Below are 16,160 nucleotides of genomic sequence, written 5' to 3'. Positions count from 1 at the left end.
GTCCCACTCCAGTGTTATACTCATCTCATTTTGATGCACCACAGTCACATTATTAACACTTTGTGGTGTTAAAGATAACACAGGAAAGCAGCTTTGCTAAAAAAAAAAACAAAACAAAAAAACAAAAAAACTCTCCATCAGCTAAAGTTTCAAAAAGTAATGAGCCGGTCCATCCTGGCTTATTTATCTATACACTCTCAGAAATAGAGGTACGAGAGAAGAACATTTTTGTACCTATAGGTACATTTTTTGTAAATGTTCCCTTAAAAGTACAATACTGGTCTTTAAAAGTCCAGAAATGCCCCTTTAAAGGTTCAATTTGAAATAAAGTACAAATCTGTACCATTTTGACCTGTACTGCAGTGACAGTGGCAGAATGTGGTAATGGGTCAGCATGGGAAAATCTGGATGGGCCTGGTTAATTGTAAAATTCATATGAGATGTGAGTGTGCTCATAAAAGCTACATGTTATAATCAAATCTGTTGGTCCTCTCCTCTGTACGTAAATTATCCTATGATGCAAAGAATATCTGTAACCTACCTTTGTGTAAGTTATGTTAAATTATATTAAAAAAAACACACACACAATGACATGCAGGCACAACCAAATGATGTTAAAAAAAAAACTGGTCCATTTCCATTTTATTAAGTTCCAGTTATAATTTTTAATGTTTTAAATCTTGGTTGTAGCCTTCAAAAACGTGAAATCATTTTACAGTTATGTTTGGCCATTTACTTTTTCGCTTTTACTACATCCTAGAATTGTTCATTAATTGTGAGGTTTTTATGGAATTTGCAACATCAAGTTAAACCGAGGTTCTTTGGAAGTTAAAATGTCAAGCAGATTTTTATGTTACGGTGACTACATTTTGTAAGTTACAAATATAGTTCGCCAAGACAGCATAACGGTTTCTAAACAACTGCGCATTAATACCACAATGTTGTATTTTCATGTGTCAAGTTCGCAACGCGCATTAATCCCAAAGGCTGAAAAGCCAGCAGCGATGAGTGCTCCGCCTCCGCGCTGACTAGCGTTGACACAGAAAATGACTCTCAGGGGGTTATTGATGGAGGAGCTCCTTAAAAAGTTGATGGAAGAAGGCATTGATGTGTCAGACGACGAGGCGCAAAGGTTTAGAGGTAAGTCGGGTGTGATTTTGTGTTTTTATAAAAATTACAACGTGTAATTTTACAGTAGAGTTAGCAAAAGTCCGAAGAGCTAGATTTAACATGGGTGAAAGCTAGCAGTTAGCTAAGTTTTAAACAAAGAAAGATACAAATGTGGACTATTTAGACTGTTGGTGGAATGTTCAACGTCTGTCTGCCCGCCGTATTCGAGTGTTTTATCAATAAATAGTGACTAACCGTGTACAACAATGTAGAAAAATCAATAATTTCTCAAAACGTGCTAGTATGTAAATATAGCTATTAACAAAATCGTTTTCTAAGCAAAATTTATCGCATCTAACTTGTTTCCCGCTCAAAGGGATTTTAAACAATGGAAGGTACACATTTGTACCATTCCACCTACTTAGTGGGATTTTCGAATATGAGAGCTGTAAGCTCTGCGCAGGGACACTGTCTGCAAACACCTGTGATGCCAGCTAGCTGCTCGATCAGGGATCGATTTATAATTTCAAATAAACCAAAATCAAGGAGGCAAATTGTGGGCAGCAAAAACAGACAAGATAGCCTAGGATTCTATTCTATCCACAACTCGGGTTATTGTTTTGGTTGCAATGAATAATGCCTACAGCCAACAGGCAATCGGCGCAAGGATTTCCCCCCCCCCCAAAAGAAATTTGAAAATGGTTTTATTTTTATTTCATACTGTACTTTATATTTCAGATAACGATGTACAACATTGAAGGTACAGTTGAAGGTCCAGTGTCCCAAGCAAACCAGAGGTAGGTTGTGATAAATGTCTAAATTTGCATATGCATTTAAGTGCTTGCAAAATGGCTAGTTAATGCTGTTTTCCTACTGTATTGCAGTTCTATACCTTCTTGCCTGCAGTTATTTCCATTCCAAAATTCCCACAAGATGTCCAGAGTCGCTTGGATCTCAAAGAACCAGTCCAGAAAGAACAGAAGTACCGAAACAAAATAATTGGGACTCTTTATGAAATGCTGTCACAGTACACAATGTAAGGGTTCCTTTCTGAATAATTACATTAATTTCTTAATATTAATATTGCTGTTGTACGAGAGGCAGAGAACAAATGGTTAGCCCATCTGCCTCCCAATCTGGAGACCAGCGTTCGAGTCTGGCGTGACACACGGTTCCAATGAACTGGCAATAGTGGTAAAACCATACATCCTGTGTCTCCAGACCTTGTCTGGACTATGATATCCAAAGTGTTCATTTTCGAATTTGCTCAAGAGTAAATTAATAATTCAGGACTGCAGTCAATTAATTAATGAAGTTTGGGAGAGGTGTGGCTGTTTGTCCGCGCCCATTTTTAAAAAATTAAAATCAACTTTAGCTACATTGATTTGACATTGGTCTATAACATACTATTTACGGTAATAACAATATGAGTAGAAGAATTGAAGAACAGAAAAGCCCCCAGAAAAGGATAAGAGTAATCAGTGTACTGTGTGTTGTTTTTCTTATGTTTGAAACAGGTACCCAACCCACTCAGACTACATCCAGGTCATCAAAGCCCTGATTGTGAAGTATCCTTTCTTAAGAGATGTACACGGAAATGGTTATGTGAGTACCTCTCCTTTTTTGTTTCTTTTATAGATTATATTAATATAAAGTAAGCATAATTAACTACTTATATACATTTGAAACAACTAGGACACCTGGCACAGCCAACTCAAGAGAAAGTTCAAAGCAGAACGGGCTCCCCTAATCAGCAACGAAGAAGTGAACCGGGTTAAAGAAAAGTTTGGACGCACGCAGAAACATCGGACCACAGAGGAATCCAGCAGCTCCTGTCTGAAGAGACTGAAGCCCTCTCTCGTAAATCCTCACACCCTCAGCCTCTAAGAGCTAAGGTAACATATGTAGTCTTATTATGTTCACTGTAAAGCTAAAAGTAAACATTAATTGAAAGAAACATGTTAACAGATAACATTAACATAGAAAAAGGAACTTCACAGTTGATTTAACAAAAGTCAGCTCAACTTGCAATTCCTATTCAACATTTTTGCATTTTTTTCAAAGCATTTGGTGTACAAATTACTGCATTTCGAGTAACATTAACTTATCAGATTTTACTTATGATAATACTGATATCTGCTTTGACAAAGGATTCGTGCTTTGTGGGGGAAGATGCAGCCTCCGTTGATGCTCATATCAAGGTGCTAAATGATCAGCACAGGACGCTACATCCTGACACAGCACTGGTGAAAGACCGCATGACAAAAACCTTTGCATGGAGACGTCAAGAGGTAGCTGAAGGAATGTGTACTGTGGACCTATTAAAGAGATATCCATTCCTGGGGACATCTGCAGGGGTAAGAATTGTTAAGATGATTGGGCAAACAGCTAATGATTTTTTTGTCTGTAAATCTGATTATTATTTTCTGTACTAACTGATTAATCAATCTGTTTATTATCTTTAGAATTTTTGTTCAAGGGTTAAAGCACTTTACATTTATCTCCAGTCTGTGTCTTTAAACATGTCAAAAGTTTAAATCCTCAATGTAAAATGTCATTCTTTTGTCTATTCTGCTCTTTTCATTTCCAGTTGTGTGATGAGGTTGATTTAATGCATCCCTGCCAAGACAACATCTGTTGCCGCTTTAGCGAGAACTTCACTGCTGTTCTTCAAAATGTTCTTCAAATGACCAAGGATTTGCCACTGAAGAAGGTCTACATGGAGGCAAGAGAGAATGCACTGGCTGAAGACATTACAGGTACTAATTTGACCTCATACAAATAGTAAATTTTGTGACAATTCATTTGCGCTCTCTTCCAAAGATAATTGATGTACCATAGTGCCATGTCAAGAGCATGTTAATGGGAATTTGCATGCTATCAAAATCTAATGAAGTGCATTTGCATCTGTATGACCTAGGAATTGACTTCAAGGGGGCACTTCTCCTCTTGCCATCCATCTTCAAGGAGAAGATAGAAGATTTCATCATCCTTGGAGAGGTAAATGCATGATGCAATGCATAGCCTTTGGCCACAAGTTTCATTCTCGGTGTTTTGTTGGCATGGAGCTGAATTCAGCTGCGGTTCAGCATCACAGCTAAGCTAATGTAGGGGAAACACTGCTGTTAATCCACAGACTTACAGAATGCTCTGGAAATGAACAAAAGTTTTACAGATGTGCATTTTCAGGATAAAGTGCTTCAGCGTGTGTCTGCTATATCTGTCAGCAGTGTCAAATATGAACTTGAGGATGTTTTTGTAGTTGGCCATGTACACACTGAAGCCATACCTATATTCTTTAAAATCAAGTATATTTTGAATGTTGATACTTGTTGGGTATTGTGTGGGAAACTGTTACTTCCTTGCACTTATGAATGTCATTTCCATGCTTACCAAGTGGCAGTTGACAATGACTGGATCCTGTTCAATCCAGGAAATGAATTAGACTTTCAAGCTCTAGACACCTATTTAGTTGATGATAGGCTGTTTGTGTCCTTGAGGTATTCTGTGTGACGTTGCAAGCACATTTTCCACTTTGTCTATATATATGACATATATATATTCTGGCTTGTTGAAGTAGAGCAAAACATTTGTGTGGACAGTTTTTTAAATACATGCCATCTCTGTGATCCGTCAAAAACATTGTGTTCAGGTGTTTAATGTCTTTATGTGATTGTTTACTTTTTTTAAATGAATGTATTTTTCTTGACATGTCCTATGGCAATATACGAATGTAATCAAGGATGTATTCCTGTGGTTGTTTAAATGCTTTGATGTGATTCTATTATCGAAAATAAATGGTTAAATAACCAAATATTTTGGACTATTGGGGGTACATTTTTGTCTCTTTAGGTACGAAATAGGTTGTCGCTGGGGGGGTACCCTCATAGGTACCCTATTGTACCCTTTTCAAGGGAACATTTCTGTACTATAGTTTGAAGGTACATTTATGTCTTAGGAAAGTACATGATTGTACTTCAGATGGTACAACTTCATAAGGTACAAAAATGTACCACGCCTAAAGGGTACAGAAATGTCCTTCAAAAAGGAACACCCCCAGCGACAAGCATTTGTACCCTTTTTGGTACACTTTGGTACCCCTATTTCTGAGAGTGTATTAGAGAAAATATGTCTTACCAGTGACTGCGATGCAGTTTACTCCACTGCTGCTGACATTTCCAAACACAGTGAAGAGAGTGAAACTGTATCTGGTTCCACTGGTCAAATCTGAGACTGTGTATTCATTTGTAGAATTACTAATGTTGATCTCTCTCCCATTAAACACAAGCAGAAAACTGTCAATGTTGGGGACTGTTTTCCACATCAGAGTTATGCTGGTCTCATTTTGATCAACAGCCTGAAATTCTTCAGTGTTATTAGGAGCTACAATAGAAAAATATACAAATAAGAAAGTGTAACAACATTTTCTGGCAGAAACAGAAAGATGGAACGAGCCAATCAGTTTTAGTATTTTTATCAGGCATTTTCAAAAATATTAGGTGAGCCACACTCTTCCATTTCTGAGAAACCTTAAACATCATCATAAAGCTCTGTCCTGGTTCATGTTGTAGAGGAGCATCAACTGTGAAGCATATTGAAGGACTATGACTGATTTAGATGTTTTTAATCTGTTAACCTCCACCAGGTTAGCAGTAACCAGTGTAGGATTATAGGTAGGGTTACTCTTTGACATATTCAAATTATAATTATAATTAAATATTCAAATTCAAAATTTAACAAATGTTTATGTCATGGAACTGTAGGATGTTTTTAACCTTGTCCCACTCCAGTGTTATACTCATCTCATTTTGATGCACCACAGTCACATGATTAACACTTTGTGGTGTTAAAGATAACACAGGAAAGCAGCTTTGCTAAAATTAAAAAAAAAACAACCCTCTCCATCAGGTAAAGTTTCAAAAAGTAATGGGCCGGTCCATCCTGGCTTATTTATCTATATTAGAGAAAATATGTCTTACCAGTGACTGCGATGCAGTTTACTCCACTGCTGCTGACATTTCCAAACACAGTGAAGAGAGTGAAACTGTATCTGGTTCCACTGGTCAAATCTGAGACTCTGTATTCATTTGTAGAATTACTAATGTTGATCTCTCTCCCATTAAACACAAGCAGATAACTGTCAATGTTGGGGACTGCTTTCCACATCAGAGTTATGCTGGTCTCATTTTGATCAACAGCCTGAAATTCTTCAGTGTTACGAGGAGCTAGAATAGAAAAATACACAAATAAGAAACTGTAACAACATTTTCTGGCAGAAACAGAAAGATGGAACGAGCCAATCAGTTTTAGTATTTTTATCAGGCATTTTCAAAAATATTAGGTGAGCCACACTCTTCCATTTCTGAGAAACCTTAAACATCATCATAAAGCTCTGTCCTGGTTCATGTTGCAGAGGAGCATCAACTGTGAAGCATATTGAAGGACTATGACTGATTTAGATGTTTTTAATCTGTTAACCTCCACCAGGTTAGCAGTAACCAGTGTAGGATTATAAGTAGGGTTACTCTTTGACATATTCAAATTATAATTATAATTAAATATTTGTCAATGGAGAGTTGTATTGGTAGTCAGTATAAGCTTTTAATGATATAAGTTTGCATATGATAGAATACTGTATGATGACCTTTTGATGACTTAGACTGTTGTCCACTACAGGAATGTTTTATAAATTCTTTCTCACAGCTGAATAAGCTGTTATTATTTCACTCCTGCCAGGAAGAGGAAGAGCTGGACACTCTTATCTGACGCTCCCTAACAAGAAGAGAGGCTGCGTCCTTCTGAATCTCACAACACACACGCATACACCTAAACCACTCTTATCTTCACTCCCTACGCACTAACTTTCCTCTGCCTATGAATAGACGTATTCACTGTTGTATTATTTTTGCATATAAATAAAGACAAGTGCAAGAACAGAGCGCTGATCACAGGGCCCCCACTCTGTTGTGAGCGTTCTGTGACCGCCCTTGCAAGTAAAGATCTACAGTGTGTGTCTCTTCACTCTTAGACTCTCAGCTGAAGAAGTGTCATTTAGAATAAATCTCTTGACATTTATTTTGGTCCTTCGAGCCGGATCAGAAATATCAGAACTGTTATCTGTGACTCTGTTCCAAGGATCCAGAACTGATTCCTGACGCCGTGGGAAGCCAGCACCGAAGTCTGTGCACAGCCCTCTTAGACGAGGCCGAAAGCCCTGGGACGTTTAAATTCGGGTCCAGGCCGGTGTTTTTAGTCTGGTCCACGGCGGTGGGATTCAGTCTGACGATCCGAATCACCAGTGAGACGTCTGAGGGTGAGAGAAACACTATTTTGTAAAACGGCCACGAAGGTTTTAAGAAACGCGTAAAATAAAATGATAAAATAGGTTAAGTTCGCCAAAAGGCCAAAAGAACTAAGTTTAGACCAGTTTCAGAGGTAGCCGAAATTATCTCGTGACAAATTATTAAAGAAACGCGTAAAATAGGTTAAGTTCGCCAAAAAGAACTAAGTTTAGACCAGTTTTAGAGGTAGCCGAAATTATCTCGTGACAAATTATTTAAGAAACGCGTAAAATAGGTTAAGTTCGCCAAAAGGCCAAAAGAACTAAGTTTAGACCAGTTTCAGAGGTAGCCGAAATTATCTCGTGACAAATTATTTAAGAAACGCGTAAAATAGGTTAAGTTCGCCAAAAGGCCAAAAAGAACTAAGTTTAGACCAGTTTCAGAGGTAGCTGTTAAATACTTCGTAACAAATTAGCGCGCAAATGTCTATCTGTGTGTATGTGTGTATGTGTCTAGAAGTAAGTTGATTTTACAGCACAATACGCTGCTGAACTACTTCTATTTTATTTGTTTTCTTTGCTGAGGCTCACGTACTGGTGACAAAGGAGAACGGTTGGGTTTCATCTCATAAAACTGGTACCGCTTCACCTATAGGGTGAAGTCGAAGGCCGTATCAGTAAACCACTCCGAAGTCAGGCGTGCCAATGACAGCCCAGCAAAATCTTTGACAATGGGGAATAAACAAGCAAAATTAACACCTGATGAGGAATATTTAGAAAAACAACAAACCGGAGCAGGTAGAATAAGTGCAAATAGGTGGAGAAATCCACAAAAAGCTAAAAACCACAGCTGGGAAGGGAAATGCAATCCCTCAGCTGTTACCCAGCTGAAAGCTGTCCTGAAACAAGAAATTACATTAACAAAAGACCCAAAGAAGAAATTAAAACGTGAAGAAGAATATAAACTTTTCCAAGCATGGGAAACTGAAGCTGAAAGGAGAACTGAAAATGGGAAAAAGAAAGAGGAAAATGGAGATCTATTTGGGCGCACTTTCATTAAAGGATTACTGCCACCCATTAGGTCTCATGTAGAAAAGAATTGGGTAACGCAAGATATGGGCACAGCAGATGAGGCGTTTCAATATGCTAACCATGCACAGACAGTGGTGAAACGGAAAGAGAAGGTCTCAGTTTTTGCCCTCGATGCTGACACTGTTCTCACAGCTTTTAGTGCAGGCTACAGGGGAGGTTTCAGAGGCCAAAAGAGAGGGAGAGGAATGTGTAGGGGAGGAGCAAGAGGTAGAGACAGACCTAGATGCACACCAAACAATGGTTTTAACTCTACATGCTGGGAGTGTGGGAAAAGGGGACACCTTGCACGTGACTGTAAGACACAGAGACACACACCAAACAGTGACTTTAATACTGCATGCTGGAGGTGTGGAAAAGAGGGACATTTTGTACGTGACTGTAAGAAACAAAGAAGCAGTTCAGACTAGGAAGAACATAATAATCCCTCGTCACGTAAAAGATTAGAGATCAAAGTTTAAAAAGGGCTGGATACAGACCCAACTGAATACATATAAACACAAGAGGAATAAAGTGGAATAAACAAAAGGTTAAATTAAATTAGAGCTTATCTCTACTGTATTCAAACTAATAAAAGCAAGGATAACAACTTGTAAACTGGTATTAACAATGAAACATAGTTAGGATGAAGACCATGCCCAGAATGCATAGAATGAAAGAAAATATATAACTCACACAAACACATATTAAATGAAATAGAGAGATGCATAAGGTGTATTAAGGTTGTGTCATTGTTCAGCCAAGGAAAGTGTGTGAAAAGGTAAATGTCTCCAGCTTGGGAAGGGGTGAAACTGCAGATCACCCCCATCCCTCGATGGATGCAAAATAAAATATAAATAAAATATTGTAATATACTATTGCTGTTATATAAAAAGATAATGACATAATATTAATATGAAGAGGCACCTCAGTCAGTTATGATGTGAGGTGGATAATTGTTAGAAGTAATCTGCATCAAGCTTAAGGTTGCTCAAATTCAGTATAATGACATATGAAATGAAGAAAATAAAGAAAATATGTAAACTACTTAAGTGCATAGAGGCACTTGACCTGCTCGAAAACCTGTCATCCTAGATGAGACATTGCTGAAATATAGAGCACACCTATACTAACAACTAAAAACCCTGTATACAACAGCTAAAGCTACACAATTGAGAAGCTGAATTAAATATATGGTCACTGCTAAGCTGATGAGCAGGTTACACATTTTTTAGAGCAGGAGCTGCATAAGAACACATCAGAGGGAGGGAAACCGCTATTAAAGCTCAAACATGAAGCTGTCTGTGGGCTCAGTTTTTTTTTGTTTTTTTTTCCCTCACGCTTCTGATTTGTCTTTGGCAGCAGCCTTTTTGCATCCTGACTCGTGTGTAAAGCGTTCAAGCCATCGGTAACTTGTTTTTTGTTTTGTTTTGTTTTTTGTTTTGTTGGGTTGAAAACTGAATACATTTGTGATCATACTTGTGCATCACAGTGGCACATAATGATTAGGCATATGATTTACTAATGCAGATGTAATAACTTTATTTTAAAATTCAAGGAGAACAAACAAGAACAACATCTTCAGTTGTGTATTGTTGTTGTTCTCTGTGCAGTGTGCTGAGTTTTGTTTTTGTTTCTTTTGTTTTTTGAAATGTTGCTTGAGTGATGAGTACTGTAACTTCTGTTCAGAGCCAGCTGAGAGCTGGGTTGTCTGTTTTGTTTTAGGTGACAAGCCAGAAAAGTTAAAACTTAGTTTCTTGTTTTGAAAAAGAAAAAAGGGAAAAAAGGGAGGTTTTGTGTTTCTCAGCCAAGAACAACTACAATTTAATTTTATGTTTTGAGAAAGGAGAATTTAAAATAATAGTAATAATAATAATAAAACAAAGAGTGATGTTTTGTTTAAGTGGTGAAGACAGCTAATACTGCAAAATACCATTTAGTGCATGATCTGCGAGCAATAAATGAAATCATCTTATTTATCTTTAAATAAACTCCAATTATGGAGACCTGAAGTCACATGCTTAGGGCACACTCTCAGGTGAAGGCAGAACGCTACTAAACAAAGAAAAGAAGCTATACAAAATGCGCCACAGCCACAAACTAAGCATTCATATTCTTTCTAACTCTTAGTGAGCCAGAGTTATGACCTTGGCTCCCTGTTTTTCTGCTTCCACCAAAGGTGGGGGTGACGCTCCCGTGGCATGTGCTCTGTTCTTTTTACTATCACAAAAAAAAAAAAAAGAGAGAGGCCCCTACTCTCTGAATACAATATTCTCTTCATAACTCGGCAGTATGAAATGTCATGAAATAGTGTAACTCACTCACAGTAAATCAGCAGTATAGGATATTACAAACCTATCTAATAAATCTAATGATTTTCACATTCTTTTAACTCAGAAGTATGATGTGGCCTACAGCAGTATCATGATTCACTCATTTTGATTATAGGTATAATGTAATATATAACAGCATAATAATCTCACAACTGCTTCAAGCACATTTGCCTTTCTTAACACACGCGAAAGAAAGGCAACTGTTGAGAAAATGCTCTTTTGGGTGAGACAGTCCCAGAGGCCTTGCATGCAAGCTACTAATACACATACATGCAATGAAGAACAGCTTACACTACAGCACACACTATACATGTGCCTATATCCCTCATTAGTGTTAAAACAGGGAAAACTTAATAGTTTTGTTATCAAATGCTGAAGTTTACCCACTACTAACAAATAAACTCTCTGGGTTGCAGGACAACAACTTCAAAAAGAAAGAGACTGGTATGACCAACCAGTGATGAAACAACAAATTTAGTGGTTAAGAGTCAAATGGTGAGATGTTTTCTGCTGATTGAATCATACAAGTGATTACTGAAGGAAGGAAAATTCCTTTTTTGTGCTTTTAAACGTGATCTTACGAATTTTAATATCTACCTGTGTTGTCCTGTCAACTTGGTGGGTTATGAGTTGATTATATTGTGAGGAAAAACAAAAAAGGGGGAGAGAAGGCTGACACAGGGCCTGGCCCGGTGTTTCTCCCCTCTCTGAATAACACAGCCAATACAACATCATTTTCCTGTTCGTCTGTTTTTGTTTTGTTTTTGTTTTTTCTCTTTATGCTTGATTACAGGCTGCTTTGCCGGTCCTGAAAGCCGAAGCTGACCTGGACTCCTGCTCTCCCCTCTACCATCTCTGACCCTGACCCTGACCAAATGCTGCAGCAGCTGGACCCATAACAACAATCTAAAAATGTCAACAGTGCTACAGGAAAGCAATCTCATGCAGCAGAGACGGAGAGCGTTAAATCCAAGGCCCGTTTCACTACACGGGGGAGATTTCCAGACAGCTTCAGCTGACAGAGCTGTGACGAGACGCCCATTAAGCCCGAATGAAAAGTAAGGCCGAGCAAAAGAATGCTGACCTTGATAACTCTGCATTAACACTGTACAGGACAGTGACGGACCAACACGGATGATCGGGCAGCAGAAGAAAGGGCGTGCCAGAGACAGGAGGAGCAACTGAGGTCAAAAGGCACCTCAGAATGGACAAAACACAGAAGAAGATGCAGGTTTCACCTGCGGTGAGCATGGACACTGGAGAAAGGACTGCCCCAATTGGGGCCAGGACCAGGACAGACTGAACTATGAGCAGCAGCAGCAATGGTCGCAACCGGACTGAAAAGGAGGAGGGCAGGACCCCAGGACACGCTTCAGGCCGTGGTTTACTCAAAACACCAGAACAGGAAAGTGATAAACACGCCAACATACACAAACATACACATCTACACACACTGACTCAGAATGAAGAGAAACACACACCTGAACAGACGTGCACTTGTTGATTGAGTGAGAAATGACACACACACACATCAGACAATGTACACTCATCAAACATGACTGATGCCCTGAACGCCTTGAGACAGATCCAGCAGGCCCAAAATCAGGATTATGTAAATAATACAAGTGACTGCTAAAAAGACTACTACTGCCTTTTCACTGTGCAATACTTTTTGTTAAAAACCAACGGTGCAATAGACTTCAATACTTGGAATACTTGAAATACTTGAAATACTTGCAATTCCTTTGTATTCTTATTCTTATTTATTCTATTTATCCCTTTTTGTATTTTTACTTTTATTTTGTGTTTTTGTAACATGTATCCTGCCATGTCTAAAACTCATGATTAACCGTATAATTGTTTCCACTGTTGCTGCATACATAGCCGTGACAAATGATGATGATGACCCCGACCTGTTGGAACATGAAGACTTTGTGTTATTAATGATGATGTGACAGAAAATGTACAACAAGATGTTACATACTGATATCTCACTTCAAAGTTATACTGACAACAGGAGGGAATGTCAATGGAGAGTTGTATTGGTAGTCAGTATAAGCTTTTAATGATATAAGTTTGCATATGATAGAATACTGTATGATGACCTTTTGATGACTTAGACTGTTGTCCACTACAGGAATGTTTTATAAATTCTTTCTCACAGCTGAATAAGCTGTTATTATTTCACTCCTGCCAGGAAGAGGAAGAGCTGGACACTCTTATCTGACGCTCCCTAACAAGAAGAGAGGCTGCGTCCTTCTGAATCTCACAACACACACGCATACACCTAAACCACTCTTATCTTCACTCCCTACGCACTAACTTTCCTCTGCCTATGAATAGACGTATTCACTGTTGTATTATTTTTGCATATAAATAAAGACAAGTGCAAGAACAGAGCGCTGATCACAGGGCCCCCACTCTGTTGTGAGCGTTCTGTGACCGCCCTTGCAAGTAAAGATCTACAGTGTGTGTCTCTTCACTCTTAGACTCTCAGCTGAAGAAGTGTCATTTAGAATAAATCTCTTGACAATATTCAAATTCAAAATTTAACAAATGTTTATGTTATGGTACTGTAGGATGTTTTTAACCTTGTCCCACTCCAGTGTTATACTCATCTCATTTTGATGCACCACAGTCACATGATTAACACTTTGTGGAGCTAATGATAACAGAGGAAAGCGGCTTTGCTAAAATGAAAATAAAAAAATCCTCTCCATCAGCTAAAGTTTCAAGTACTAATGAGCCGGTCCATCCTGGCTTATTTATCTATATTAGAGAAAATATATCTTACCAGTGACTGCGATGCAGTTTACTCCACTGCTGCTGACATTTCCAAACACAGTGAAGAGAGTGAAACTGTATCTGGTTCCACTGGTCAAATCTGACACTCTGTATTCTTTTGTAGAATTACTAATGTTGATCTCTCTCCCATTAAACACAAGCAGATAACTGTCAATGTTGGGGACTGTTTTCCACATCAGAGTTATGCTGGTCTCATTTTGATCAACAGCCTTAAATTCTTCATTGTTATTAGGAGCTACAATAGAAAAATACACAAATAAGAAACTGTAACAACATTTTCTGGCAGAAACAGAAAGATGGAACGAGCCATTCAGTTTCAGTATTTTTATCAGGCATTTTCAAAAATATTAGGTGAGCCACACTCTTCTATTTCTGAGAAACCTTAAACAACATCATAAAGCTCTGTCCTGGTTCATGTTGTAGAGGAGCATCAACTGTGGAACATTTTGAAGGACTATGACTGTTTTAGATGTTTTTAATCTGTTAACCAGGCACGTGCAGAGGGGGGGGCTAGAGGGGCTTGAGCACCCGCCCCTTTCCTGATGGGTGCCCAAAGTGCCCTTTTCTTGAGGCAACTTTTTTTTTTTTTTAATTTTTTTTTTAATGTGTGTGAGCATGCGGAGTCCTGTCTGTGCCCCTCAACAATAATATTTAACTATTAATCACAGTTTTGCTAAATAAAAGAATCTGGCTTGCATCAGTCACATGATCACTATTAACCAATGATCGCCCTTGACGGCAGAACGCGCTGGTTACGAGCCGGGAACGAGCTCGTAAAGAGCACGCGCATTTTTAGCGGTCCGGAGCTGTAGGAGAAACACAAATTACCTCAGACACACAGACTGATGCGACAAAACCAGTAAGTAGCTGTACAGCGTACACTGTAGTCTAAAGCACACAGGAGTATTAGCTTATTACGTACACGTTGGTAAGTTGTCTTGTGGCAACTGACGAACTGAAACAAATGAGCGTGCTGTGTGTGCAACAGCGCGACAAACATTACCTGTCCTTTTATAAACTGCACAAGTAGTGCTGGTCACAGCTGCTGGCTAACTGGGTAAGGCTGTCATGGGTCTGTAGCTCTGTCACCGTTTTAGGGAACATATTTAGTTTTAAAGCAAGTTACAGGGCTTTTCCTGCCTTTCTGGAGGGGTTATATTTCACTAAAAACGATCTAATATGCATGTCCACATATTATGGATTATTATAATTATAATATTTAAAAAACATACGCTGTATTTTAAAGAACATACATTAAGAAACAGATTATAGTAGATTTATATTTTAAAATGCTGATTTTATAGCAGTAAAATTGTTGTATCTCTACAGTTAAAAAATGTAATAAGCTTTCTCCCTGCACAGAGTGGATAGTGAAACAAATGGAATCATCATAAATACATTATTTCATATTTATTATTGTTTTACCCTCATTGCTTTATTATTGTAGCTCTAGTAATAAATAATAATGGAAGGATTCTGGATCAGCACCATGATGCCCACATTATATACAGTATTCTGAAGGTCTAAAATGTCCCTGTGTGTGTGTGCATGTGTGTGTTTTATGTATATGGATATTTTAAATTATTACTCATGATATAACATTGTCCAGACATGGCTGGTAAGGACATGAGGAGGAAACAGTAGGAGCTGTGTGAGGCTACTAAAGGCAGTGGATCCCTCAGCAGCTGGGTTACAAAGAGCACAGGTAACATTAACACATGTACCAGATGTTGGAGAGGTATTCCAGTATAAAAATAATAATAAGCACAACTGGAATGTTTTGCTTCTATAACATTTTTCTGTCATCATTTTATTATAGATTAAATGCAGCAGTTGTTAGGTGTGGATAATTAAATAATAGTTTATTGCAATAGCAAGTTGTGCCTTGTTCTCAGATAGACAGCAAGTGGAGAGTGATATATGAAATGAGGGGATGGAAAGAAGAAGAGAAGCAGTGTGATTCACAGGCATAGCCTAGTTTATTTCTCACAGTTTTTTGTTGCTTTGTGGTTCCAAGCCCATTTTCTTATGTTCTTTGCATTTAGTTGTTATCTCATGACACTTGTTTAATCAGCTACCATCTCTCCTATGAACACTTTAATGTCTACAGTCTCAGATCAGCACAGCCCTACCCTCCAGCACTATCAGCAGCAGGAGCAGCAGCAACCCCTCAACAGCAACATTGTACCCATCAGGTAAAACATAGGCTACGTTTGCTTTGCCTTGTTGCCACCTCACAACAGTGATATAGTATGATGCGATCCCATATTAAATTCTTGATGAATGTGTGTTGTTGTTATTCAGCCTGGTTCAATGTGCCCCTTTTTAACGGCCCTGCTGTTAACCTCCACCAGGTTAGCAGTAACCAGTGTAGGATTATAGGTAGGGTTACTCTTTGACATATTCAAATTGGAAAATTTAACAAATGTTTATGTTATGGTACTTTAGGATGCTTTAACCTTGTCCCACTCCAGTGTTATACTCATCTCATTTTGATGCACCACAGTCACATTATTAACACTTTGTGGAGCTAAAGATAACAGAGGAAAGTGGTTTTGACCAAA

At 38.3% G+C, this 16,160-nt stretch overlaps 2 protein-coding genes and 2 long non-coding RNA genes across 7 annotated transcripts in view; 3 read left to right on the top strand and 1 right to left on the bottom strand.

Moving 5' to 3' along the window:
• The window catches only part of LOC100701335 (protein tyrosine phosphatase receptor type H), a 574,626-nt gene that overhangs the window by 550,162 nt on the left and 8,304 nt on the right, over positions 1 to 16,160 (bottom strand). For 2 of the 3 annotated variants that reach the window (XM_019362639.2, XM_019362638.2), the window contains exons 5-7: positions 13,586 to 13,831; positions 6,090 to 6,335; positions 5,248 to 5,493 (exon numbers count right to left, since the gene is read on the bottom strand). In XM_019362639.2, the coding sequence (XP_019218184.1) occupies positions 5,248 to 5,493; positions 6,090 to 6,335; positions 13,586 to 13,831 (738 nt within the window). The remainder of the gene's footprint in view (positions 1 to 5,247; positions 5,494 to 6,089; positions 6,336 to 13,585; positions 13,832 to 16,160) is intronic. The other variant, XM_025909567.1, reaches the window with a different exon arrangement.
• Positions 709 to 4,933, top strand: LOC109203260 (uncharacterized). Of its 2 annotated transcripts, none has more exons than XM_019362678.2 (8): positions 709 to 1,140; positions 1,849 to 1,907; positions 2,017 to 2,146; positions 2,628 to 2,715; positions 2,806 to 2,970; positions 3,261 to 3,467; positions 3,701 to 3,869; positions 4,031 to 4,933. In XM_019362678.2, the coding sequence occupies exons 3-8, from the start codon at positions 2,127 to 2,129 to the stop codon at positions 4,120 to 4,122; spliced, it is 741 nt and encodes a 246-aa protein (XP_019218223.1). In that variant the 5' UTR covers positions 709 to 1,140; positions 1,849 to 1,907; positions 2,017 to 2,126; the 3' UTR covers positions 4,123 to 4,933. The 2 variants fall into 2 exon arrangements, with proteins under 2 accessions (XP_019218223.1, XP_019218222.1); XM_019362677.2 differs by having other exon boundaries at positions 710 to 1,140; positions 1,995 to 2,146.
• On the top strand, positions 5,616 to 16,153 carry LOC112847635 (uncharacterized). Its single transcript, XR_003221285.1, has 2 exons — positions 5,616 to 5,755; positions 15,951 to 16,153. It is a non-coding gene; the product is annotated as an uncharacterized LOC112847635 (long non-coding RNA).
• On the top strand, positions 7,189 to 8,327 carry LOC112847633 (uncharacterized). Its single transcript, XR_003221280.1, has 2 exons — positions 7,189 to 7,736; positions 7,837 to 8,327. It is a non-coding gene; the product is annotated as an uncharacterized LOC112847633 (long non-coding RNA).

The sequence above is a fragment of the Oreochromis niloticus genome, linkage group LG8 (assembly GCF_001858045.2).
Source record: "Oreochromis niloticus isolate F11D_XX linkage group LG8, O_niloticus_UMD_NMBU, whole genome shotgun sequence".
Classification (NCBI taxonomy): Eukaryota; Metazoa; Chordata; class Actinopteri; order Cichliformes; family Cichlidae; genus Oreochromis; species Oreochromis niloticus.
Note: the sequence above shows the minus strand (reverse complement) of the source record. Positions and strands in the feature narration are given on the sequence as shown.